Below are 11,421 nucleotides of genomic sequence, written 5' to 3'. Positions count from 1 at the left end.
AAAATTCAAGATCCGGTAAATCCGCTCCAAGTAAACGTCTCTGTCGGCGGGTTAACGGATGAGCTAAAACCGCAGGGGTGTCAGCTGATGATACTCGGCGTTCTGGGTCATACCCGTAGATAGGCGGCTCAGGTGGGGACCGACTCATACAGCAATGTGCAAGGCTTTAATCACAAAATTCACTTTTCCAGATTTTAGTGATTTCACCTAATTTTCCACTGTGCATTTTATAACATTTTTAGCGCAATGCAGGAAGCGCTCTGGAATTTCTAGCCTTATTACACACGCACATTTAAAAGTCAACGCTGTATTTAGCATTTATTGAGCAAATTCTTCTTACAGCATCCAAAGTGGTGGAAAACTGAAAAATAATCACATTAGTTTTATAAAATTATAATTACAAAAAATGAATATTTTCTCCAAAATAAACTTTGTGAATTTGTTTGTAGTTAGACAATCTTCATTTGCTTTCAATTGAACTTTAGTTTCTTGCTTGATAATTTTCATTCCTTTTTCAGTAGAAGTTTCATCATGTTTAAATTCTTCAAATACTTATAAAAGAAATACTCACTTGTGGGCTTTTCCAGGTTTAGTTTAGTGCTCTTTTATATCCTGCAGTTTAGGCTCTTCATTAGTTNAATCATATATGTTAACTATAGCTGGCCAAATGGGTGGATAAAATTGGCAAAAAAAAATTAAGCTTAAAGAAATCAAATTTTTATCGTTCAAAAAATGATTATTTTTAAAATTCCATGGGCGGGCACTTCTGCTAGTATATTTATATATATTAATGTGTATATTTGTACATACATGTTTTGTTTTAATTTAACTTTTTTCATATTTTATATTAATTTTTTTAAGCTGCAGCTTGCAGAAAATGTCTAAATTAAAATAACAATTATTTAAAGAAGGGCATTTCTAATTTCAAAAATGAACCCTTTAAACTGTTGTCTGTGCCCAAAATGATGAAGATATTTATTTTTAACATTTAAATGGAAAATTTCCAATTTTGATTTCTTTATAATCCTGAAAATGACTTGCGAACTTATATGCTACAGAAAAAAGGCAAATTTACAAATTTATCTTTTGTTTTTGTATCAAAACGACGATTCCTGGCTGATTGATTTTTAAAACAAAGGTTCATAGCATTGTGAATCTTGCATATTAATATTAGGTCGATAGTTTCTTTGTAAACTTATTCATATATTTCTGCCAACTCAACTTAGCAATAAATCCCTATGTTAGTTATATAGGAGTTATTTGTATTATGAGTTCAGTTGGCAAAGATACTTAAATATAATTAGTACCTAGATTAAAAATATTATCACACTGTATTATGAGTTCAGTTAAATATAATTAGTACCTAGATTAAAAATATTACCACACTGTATTATGAGTTCAGTTAAATATAATTAGTACCTAGATTAAAAATGTTACCACACTGTATTATGAGTTCAGTTAAATATAATTAGTACCTAGATTAAAAATATTACCACCCTGTATTATGAGTTCAGTTAAATATAATTAGTACCTAGATTAAAAATATTATCACACTGTATTATGAGTTCAGTTAAATATAATTAGTACCTAGATTAAAAATATTATCACACTGTATTTCGCCAAAAGTTTCTATTTAAAGGAACTGTAAGTGTAATATCAAGTGAATCTCCATGCAGAGATTACAATTCCCGATTTACAACTGTACCCTTGAACCTTCTGATCAATAATGTCAAAGATAGTGTCGTTTTTCTTATAAGAAAAGTGATTGGTTTTGACAATTGCTACATGGCATCTTATAAGAAAGAAATCAAAGCCATTATTGCAGAGAAACCCCAAATAATAATAAATAGTTAAATGAAACAAAAAAAATGGATACCTCATTCATACTTGATCGGACAAAGTTTTTAATTGCACCGTTGTAAATCGGGCATTGCCATCTTTGCATGGAGTGTCATTTAAAATTACAAATATAGCCCCTTTAATAGATCTCCATTAATGCTGGGAGTAGTATTGGTTGCAGGATATACTTTCTTCTACAGTTTCTCTACTTTATTTAAAGACGATATTAAGGTTAGTTTATTGATTTGAAGAGCAAAATGAAAATTTTACACACGCTTCCAGACTAGGATGTTGAATGTGAAAAAGAAAATCAGAATTAAAAACTATTTTTATTGAAACACCCGGCAGTAAACAGAACAATTATTTTTCATTCCTATTTCTTCTCTTTTTTTACCTGTTTTGGTTTCAGAATATAAAGTATATATATATATATATTAATATTATCATGATTATACAGATTTAAAACATATACCTGTTTTATTTTTAGAGGGGGAGCAAGAAATTTACAGAAGATCCCATGGGAATGTATGATCCAGCACATAAAAAGGAAACCGGTTTACAAACAAATCGATTTTTTTAGTATTGCAATTCATAGTTTTGGATTCAGATACTTTGCCATGGCTTATGCTTAAAAAATTTTCTATTTTTTTATTTCGTAATATTATGATTCAATGGTTTATCATAAATATTGTTTGTCTCATATTAATTCTTCATAAAAAAAACGAATCCAAAGATTTTTGATGGTCAAATTTCAAGTAAACCCGGTTTAGGAGTAGCAGTTAATAGTTTTACAATACGCGTAAATGTTCGTTAAGAATTCTAGATTCATGCAGTTTTATATTTCAGATAAAAAATGGCGAACTAATCCGAACTCTTTTTCCAGGTCATTATCTAGGTTTGCTGGAGTAATTTTTCTATGGTTGGGTTTAAACTTCAAAATTAAATAACGATTTGGAATTTTCCACTTTTTAGAATATATTGGCATTTCTGAACATAATTAATAATTATTTGTTATCAAATGTATTTAATACCATCTAAAAACGATTTTTTCTTTATTCCTTTATTCCATTATACGTTTTTTCTGATTTGCTACCCATTCATAAACCTTTTTTTCTCGTGTATTGTAAATCTTCTTCGTTCAGAATTATCATGGAGATTGATAACTACGACGATCCGCTGGATCGACCTGAAATGTTGCTAAATTTCGAGGTAAAATATTTTCTCTGTTTTGGTCAAATATTAATTTAATTCGGGGAAAGTGCTTTCAGATTGACTCTCAACACAAACCATTTTTTACAGTTACTTAGAAAATTATTAGAAATAGGCAAAGAATCAATTTAAATTTCTAGTTCTCGTTCTATATATGAATTTTGAATTTCCATATCTTAGCTTAATATATACTCTTAAAGACTACATGAAGAAATGTTGAAAAAGAGAATAAATAAAGCCTTAATTGACTTCCGGTTTTATGTTACAGAAACAATGGAGGAATCTGTCAAATTCTTTGATTTTTGAATTAAATTACATCGACAGTACTTTAAGGCAGTGCTTAGGATCTGGATCCGGATCCGTTGGATTCGCAAGATTTTGGCTTACTGGATCCGGATCCACAAAAATATGCGGATCCAAGGGGTTAAATGTCGACCAAAAACTGCAAAAAAAAATTTTTTACTCCTAAAACCCAAATCTGAACTTTTGAAAAAAAGGTAGATTAAAAAAATTTCTTTTAAAAAATTATTAAAGAAATGACCTGGATCCGGATCCTTTGCATCAAAATTAAATGGATCCTAATCACTGGTTAAAGATCCATTAAATTAAGAAGAAAATTTAATCTATAAAATAATAATTAAGATGACAGAATCTGGTGTTGATGACAGAAGCATGTTACAGGAGATACTCGCTGAAATATTACTCATGAAGTCCGGGATGGAAAATAGTTTACGTTTAATGCAAGAAATTTCCTTTAAACTAGAGAAATTTTCCCATTTAATAAACACTAACCTTAGTGATCATCAATTTGATGAAATATTGTCTTTATTAGGAATTGATATCAACAGTAGTGAAACAATTAGAGACCATCAATAAAATATACAACACAGGTGAATCCTGGATTAATAAAGGTATTATCATTATTATTATTCTTATTTTTATTAATTTTATTATGATTGTAGTTATCGTAAAATCAAAAGTAATTTCGATATTTGACAATGTTCAATAATTCGTAATGTAATGTAATAAAATTTTAGCATGTTTGCAATATAAGAAACCCTTGATATATCAAGCTTTATAATTGCATAAATTACTAAAATCTTTTAAAAAATTAAAAAATCATCAATTCAAACTTGTTCAGGGACCAACCATGACAAGAAAGAGAACTGGAGGAGAGAAGAAAATATATTTAGTGTCAGAGAAAGTAGAGATCGTTCAGTGGATCGTAAAGAATACAAAGATCGTGTTAATGATCATGATGAAACCAGCGATCGACTGGTTAATCATAAAGAAAGCACAGATCTTCTATATAATCCTATAGAAAGCAGAGATCGTTTAGATGCTCGTAAAGAAAGCAGGGAACATGAAGAGGAATGCAAAGAGATAAAAATAGAAATAGATTTATTTGAAAGTTCCGCTGATTCCCTGGTTCAAGTCTCAATCAGAAAACCTAAACAAGAATCGGCTCTTAAAGAGGAATTTACAGGTTTGCATAAAGATTTGAATTTCTTAATAATTATGAATAATGTTACTACCCTGGATGTGCAGGGCCGGCTAAGAAATTAACAAATGAACCTGACGCGCGATTTTTTTTCATAATTTTATTTTTATTTTAANAGCACTTGGAACATGACAGTCTCAGCTTTTTTGGCTTGGCATTTTACTACAGTTAATTAAACCTGAAATGGCATTTGATTCTACGATCTCTTGTTTATGTTTATGTTAGGATTATTTTCAGGACTCCTGGCGGAGTATATTTGAAAATTTCCGATTGTTGTCATGATATTCATATGGTTGCATATATCACATTAATAGACAGAGTATATTATATTCAATAATTACGAATATCCAGTGAATCAAGATTAAAAATTAGGGACATTTATTTCTTTTTTTTTCGGTTTTGAAAATGAATGTTCTCAAAAAAGAACTCTACCTACAGTTTACAGATATTTCAAATAACTTCAAAATTTCTCTAAATAAATTATTTTAAAAAGTGCTCTGTGCTAGATGTTGAATGGAAACAAATGAATCTAGAGAATTTTGAAAGAAAACAAATGAATTTAAGTCCTAAAGGGGGGGGGGGCTTTAGAGTATTTGTTTAGTGTATCACATATCATTTTTGAAAATGTATAGTACCCTTGTTTTTTTAGAAATGGAAGACTTGCCTGAGAACGAGAAATACTCGGATAGATCATTGTCCGGCTCAAAATTTGATTCTAATCTCGGGAACAAAACGTTTAAATGTGATGAGTGTGATTATGTCGGGTACAGCAAAGCATGGTTAAAAAGTCACAAAAATTGCAAACATGACACGAGAATATTGAAATGTGATACATGTGAGAAAACATTTTCCGGTTTTATTAGGTTAAATCGACATAAAGCACGGGTACATGAAGGGAAACTATTGTATTGTGATACATGCAAGAAATCCTTTACTCAAGAGAAAAATCTAAAAAGGCACATTAGTACTGCCCACGAAGGACTGCGCCACTACTGTGACCAGTGTGATTATTCCTGTGGACAGCAGGGACAGTTGAAAAATCATATTGATGGAAAACATAATGGAAAAATTTATAAATGTAAAGATTGTTATTTTGAAACTACATCAGTCGGCTCTATATCCCATCACAAGAAAACTCACGAGTGCAAACCTCTGGATGGCACGCCATTTCTATGTGATCAGTGTACTTATGTTGGGAAAACTATTGGATATTTAAAAAGACACAAGAAAGCCATTCATGATGGTATATTATTTCCCTGTGATCTATGCTCCTATGCGGGTCAAGATAAGGCTCATTTAAGAACACACAAGGAAATCGTTCATCTTGGAATCAAGTATCAATGTGATCAGTGTGAATTTGCTGCAACATCGAAAGGAAACCTGAAACAGCACTATGAAAGCAAACACGATGATACTACTCATCCCTGCAATCATTGTGGCCATGTTGCCACAACAGAGTATGGATTAAAGAAACATGTTAAGAGCAAGCATGAAAACCAGATGAAACTAGCTGGGTTTAGTTAGCGGCAGCTTCCTTCCTAATATTTTAGGCCTGATCTCTTGGACTTGGTTTGCTAGATTACAATAGCATTATTTATTTTAAAATACATTAGTCAAAATGGCTGCTACCTTAATTTTGTTTTGTTGAGGCGATTTTATTTGAAAATTGCTATTTGGTAAACAGTTCTAAAGGTCCGTTGGCCGAATCTTCAATTTTTCGGCTTCTAGGATCCGGTTTCACAAAAATATATGCGTATTCACGGATCTGTGTTGATCAACCAAATCCTGTGAGAAAAAATCGTTTTCACTTTTGCATTACAAATCTCAACCGATTTGGCATCAAAATCAGCAAATATTTTTCATTTGTTCGAAAAATTTGGTAAATCTTGAAGGAATTTTCATGACCCGGAACCGGATCCATTTTTTTCAGATTGGATCCAGGATCCCTAACTGGATCCACATCAAAATGAAATGGATTCTAAGCACTTCAATAAAATGTTCCATACATACATCGCAACGAATTTAAGTCCAATTCGGGAGAAAGCCTTTTTTGGGGTTTTATTTCCATTTGTCGGACTTAAACCTTAAATCAACTGTCAACAAATGTTTAAAGTTTCAGATAAAAATGAATTTTGATAAAAATTTAAGGAGACTTGAAGCATTCGACGAACTTAAGGAACAAATATGAATAGAATAGAAATAAAACAAAATATTTATTTTTCTCAGCATATGTAAATCTTTGATAATCATTTCTTCTTATATTTTATCAATAAGTTTGTTTTAACAGTAATTCATCACAAAATATTTATCTTTCAAAATTATATACAAATTAGATCAGGCTTTTAGGGAGATACTACTATTAACGATTTAATCTGGAGATGACTTAATTAAATCAAGAATGAAGCAAGGCCTTATAGCTAGTAAACTGTAAGACTTTCCCGCTTTCAGTTGTATTAATTGATTGCTAATAAATTTGTTTTTATTAGAATTTTATTCTTTTGTTGGTTAAGATGATAAAACCGGGCACCGAGGACAGTATAGTTCTGAAGCGGGTTATGATGGATATTCTTAAACTAAAGAACGGAATGGAAGATACTCTAACTCTTCTAGAACAGCTTTCACGGAGGGATGACGAGAAAGAGAAATCATGGTCCAAGGTATAAGTCCGGAGGTTAAATTTTTTAAATCCCCCCCCCCCCTCTTAAATAATGATTTTATGGGAGATGTGAATGCCCCAAATTTTTACTTACTTGAAATACTTGATGATTTATCCTCAGGACTCCAGGTAGGAGTAAAGCGGGAATTTCAGTCAGGCCCTCTCGGAGTAGTAATGCTGTCCTCTTGATTTGCGTCCTTTATGTGTATACTCTTGCTCACTAGTCCTGGCATAGACATTCAAGGTTTATAAGATGGGTATCAAGTAGAGATTAAAAGATATTAAGAGACTTAGCATCCTTAATTTCAGTAGGTAAATTGTTATCGGTTTATTACCCGGTTTGAGTAGAAATTCCGTCGTAGGTACATCCTAGAGTGTTTTGTGTTAACAACAGTGTTTAACAATGATCATTCTTAGATTGTTTTCCCTGCAGCCAAGGAACAGATAGAATCCATTAACAAAGTCCTGATTCTTGGAGTCTCATGGCTTAGAGAAGGTAAATATAAATATATTCTTGTAATCCCCGTTTGTCTGTCTGTTTGTGTGTCCGATCATAACCAATTTACCTCAAATTTTTATTAGGGAACTTGGTTGTGGGCTTACATTAAAAATTCCAAGTTGAGTTGGTTGACTTTTTTTTTATAAAAAGTTTAGTTTTCAAGCAAAGTTGGGTACCAAAGCTAGAATAAAAATATTATTGAAACAATATCAATTGGGATAATCCACCTTGTGATTTGGGAAGATTTTTATATTTTTCGAAAATTCCACTCTTTAGAAATGTAGAATACATTCCGTTAATTTTATCAAACTTTTATTTGTTTTTTTTATCACTAACGAGGAAAAGACGACATTGTCGAGTTTTCATCTGGTAAAAATATAATTGTAAATATCTGTTTTTAGGAAATACTCCGACTCGGGGGACTAAGAGAAAATGTAAAGACGAGTCTAATAAAGACAAATCTAATGATGATGCTGAGGATAATTGTGATAATGATGAGAATGATGCTGGTGATGTTGACTATGATTATGATGTGAATAATGATGATACCGATGAAACCAAAATTGAGAAAGACCTGGCAGCGGCGCATACTGAACAAGATGATAAAGGGAAGGAGTTAAAGGACTTAAAGGAGTTAAAGGAGTTAAAGGAGTTGAAGGAGTTGAAGGAGTTGAAGGAGTTGAAGGAGTTGAAGGAGTTGAAGGAGTTGAAGGAGTTAAAGGAGCTCCAGGAATTAAATGAACTCAAGGAGCTGAAAGAAGAACTTCTAGGTAAATTATGAATCTAAGGCTTCCAAGTAAATTATCCAAACTTTGATTAATTGATAGTAATAAGAGCTGAAAACTTTTGAATCGACAAAAATCAATTAAATTGGATAAAAGGATTTTAATTCATTCTTGCCTCTCTCATTGCTCAACAAATGAGAGGATTGACCAATACATTTTAATCTAAATCATTTATTGTTTTAATGTATTCTTAAACTATAGGCGGGGACGGGTCCCGGGGCCCCATGAATCCAAAAGATATTTTTTTCAAGTAGGAAATATTGGAATTCTGCCTGACACTTTTAAAATAATGTTGTATACAATTTTACATTTATATTTTATGAAATACTTTTAAAAAACTTGCTTTTTTGTTTAGAAATCGAGGATTTTGCTGAGGAGGATAATGAATACCAAACCGAACCAATCTTCACTAATCAACAATATAAACAATTGAAAAAGTTGAAGCAATCAATGATCTGTTCAAATCAAAACGTTCCATGTAGTATATGCAAGTATATTGGTCCGAGCGAGGCATCGCTGGAAAATCACATGGAGCGTAAGCACAACAAGATCCCGTGTGATCGATGTGAACAAGTGCTGGTCGGAAGAGATGGTTTGAGAAAACATGCTAAAGTTGTCCACGAAGGTTTGCGGTATAATTGTACCATCTGCCATCAATCCTTCACAGATCCAGGCAACTTAAAGAGACACATTGGAAATGTTCACGAAGGTCTCCGACACTATTGTGACCAATGCGATGCTTCATTTGCACAGAAGGGAATGCTAAAAGAGCACATTGATGAGAAGCATTTGGGAAAAGTTTATAAATGTACCGAGTGTAATTACGAAGTTAATTCTAGGAGTTATCTCAGGATTCATAAAACCACTGTGCACAGGGATCCAAAATCTGAAGGAAATGTTAAAGAAAAGTATCTTTGTGATCAGTGTGAATATGTCACATCACTCAAGGGTAATTTAAACTCGCACAAGGAAAGAAAACACTGTACAGACCCAAGTGCTATTGTTAAAAGTTTTAAATGTGATAAATGCGATTTTTGTACACACATTGCATCTTATCTAAAACAACACCTTGCGCGTCATGAAGAACCAAAACATTTTTGTGATAAGTGCACTTATGTTGGGAAAACAAACGCCGATCTTAAGAGGCACATAAGAACTATCCACGATGGTATTAAGTTTCCATGTGATCTCTGTGCATACTCGGCCCAAGACAAGGCACACTTGAGAATACACAAAGAGAATGTCCATCTTGGTATCAAATATCAATGTGAGTTCTGTGAATTTGCAGCTTCCACCAGAGGGAACCTCAAGCAGCATAAAGAAAGCAAACATGATAGAACCACGCATCCATGCAATGAGTGTGGACATGTTGCGACTACAGAATATGGTTTGAGGAAGCATATTAAAAGCAAGCATGAAAACCTACTAAAAATGCTTGGTTAGCTTATATTAGAATCATACTTTCTTAATTTTATACTCAGTTGCATTTATTGTTAGTGTTTAAGTGCTAAGAAATTAGTCTAGATAATAGTTCTGAGTTTGAGGAGATATTTTCTAGAAATAATAATTTTAGCATATTAAAGCAATATTTTTTTTCTGGCCGGCATTAAATCCAGGGATCATTTGAGACCCCACACATAAATTTTGGCATGTTACTGCTTTTTGCAGATACAAAAGAACCAGAAATCAAGCAATACAGTTTTGTATCCTGTACACTGGAACATGATTTTTACTAACAACTCAAAATAATGGGTTAGAAGTATGTACGGTTTATGTATATTGTATGATAAGTTTTAAAGGGAGTGACTGACAATGTTTGGTTGTTGAACTGAATATGTAGTATTGTTGACTCATTTTAAGACAAATGTTTTTCAACGTCGATTTTGCACTCAAAGTAAGTAATTTTACATCGTGAAACGTTTTATTGGCGCTAAGAACATCTGCTCTATCCTATCCTATCCTACGCACTGCTTACAAATAAAATTTACTCTTATAGTTGATATTGAGCCTGTTGCTATAGTTTTGTAACCAAATAATAAAGATTGACTCTGTACTTCTCATGCCCTTGTAGTTGATCTGGAAAACTTACATTTTGCCAACAAGAAACTTGAAAAAATGGTTTACTTTTTTTGATTTTAAAGTTATCTATATTTTGAGGTTAGATAATCAATAAGTTAAAATTAAGGATCCGTTTATTATTGATGTGGATTTGAATCCTGGATCCGTCTTAAAAATATTAATCCAGCTCATGAATATTTACCAAAAAACAAAGTTTTCTTTTCTTTTCAAATTTTTATTTAAAACCTTTATTTAACGATTAGGAATGTTTTGATGATCGAGATGATCTATCATAAGTTGATACCAATAATGTTTGCGTTTATAGCTGAAATGATAAATATGTAAATATATGTATTGTACATAAAATATATTTCAGAAGAAAAATGTCCGATTAGGAGAAATAAGACCCTTTAGAGAGGTTGAAAGCAAAATCAGAAATTAATATTTAATTATTTCGAAACTTGAAGTATAGACACAGGGGTGTATATTTTCCTGCAATAAACCTTGTATGTAAATAATCAACCCTGAAGACACATAAATGCTAATATTAAACAAATTTCGCAAATCAAGAAAGTTTTCAATTTTTCTTTGTTTTACTTCAATGCTAGTTTTGGTAAGATGAAAAATCCGTTAATAGAAAGGGGATGGTGGAGTTGGCACATTTGATGTAGGGGGGGGGGGCCCTGCCTTCATTTTTGGTTCAAATCTTCCAATTTTTTGGATGCACGCCTAATTAGGGTTCGAAATTCCTATAATAAAATCAAATTGAACTTTAATGACCTCTAATGACCTCTAATGACCTCTAATGACCTCCACAAATAGAAAATATTTCAACTATGGCTTAATGCATATCAAACGAAAGCTAGGAACCCAG

The 11,421-nt window shown here is 32.1% G+C and overlaps 1 protein-coding gene and 2 long non-coding RNA genes across 3 annotated transcripts; 2 read left to right on the top strand and 1 right to left on the bottom strand.

Annotated features, from left to right (window-relative positions):
• Nucleotides 1-305: 305 nt before the first annotated feature.
• LOC111704408 (uncharacterized) lies at nucleotides 306-637 on the bottom strand. The gene is made up of 2 exons (XR_002765819.1): nucleotides 572-637; nucleotides 306-361 (listed from the first exon to the last, which is right to left on the bottom strand). It is a non-coding gene; the product is annotated as an uncharacterized LOC111704408 (long non-coding RNA).
• A 1,974-nt stretch (nucleotides 638-2,611) lies between these two features.
• On the top strand, nucleotides 2,612-3,819 carry LOC111704407 (uncharacterized). The gene is made up of 3 exons (XR_002765818.1): nucleotides 2,612-2,722; nucleotides 2,982-3,048; nucleotides 3,691-3,819. It is a non-coding gene; the product is annotated as an uncharacterized LOC111704407 (long non-coding RNA).
• A 47-nt stretch (nucleotides 3,820-3,866) lies between these two features.
• On the top strand, nucleotides 3,867-10,542 carry LOC111704391 (zinc finger protein 665). Its single transcript, XM_023476618.1, has 9 exons — nucleotides 3,867-3,959; nucleotides 4,190-4,534; nucleotides 5,199-6,072; nucleotides 6,234-6,241; nucleotides 6,577-6,725; nucleotides 7,060-7,206; nucleotides 7,623-7,701; nucleotides 8,106-8,474; nucleotides 8,845-10,542. Exons 3-9 carry the CDS (start codon nucleotides 5,201-5,203, stop codon nucleotides 9,930-9,932), a joined length of 2,712 nt encoding a protein of 903 aa, XP_023332386.1. The 5' UTR covers nucleotides 3,867-3,959; nucleotides 4,190-4,534; nucleotides 5,199-5,200; the 3' UTR covers nucleotides 9,933-10,542.
• Nucleotides 10,543-11,421: the final 879 nt, after the last annotated feature.

The sequence above is a fragment of the Eurytemora carolleeae genome, unplaced genomic scaffold (assembly GCF_000591075.1).
Source record: "Eurytemora carolleeae unplaced genomic scaffold, Eaff_2.0 scaffold580, whole genome shotgun sequence".
Lineage (NCBI taxonomy): Eukaryota > Metazoa > Arthropoda > Copepoda > Calanoida > Temoridae > Eurytemora > Eurytemora carolleeae.
The sequence above is the reverse complement of the archived record's forward strand: the minus strand, read 5'-3'. Positions and strand labels throughout refer to the sequence as shown.

Excerpts from the sequence above, each read along its gene's own strand:
- LOC111704391 (XM_023476618.1), top strand. The coding sequence starts at position 5,201 with ATGGAAGACTTGCCTGAGAACGAGAAATACTCGGATAGATCATTGTCC. Across the intron at positions 7,702-8,105 it reads AGTCTCATGGCTTAGAGAAG|GAAATACTCCGACTCGGGGG; the intron begins GTAAATATAAAT and ends ATCTGTTTTTAG. Across the intron at positions 8,475-8,844 it reads GCTGAAAGAAGAACTTCTAG|AAATCGAGGATTTTGCTGAG; the intron begins GTAAATTATGAA and ends TTTTTTGTTTAG.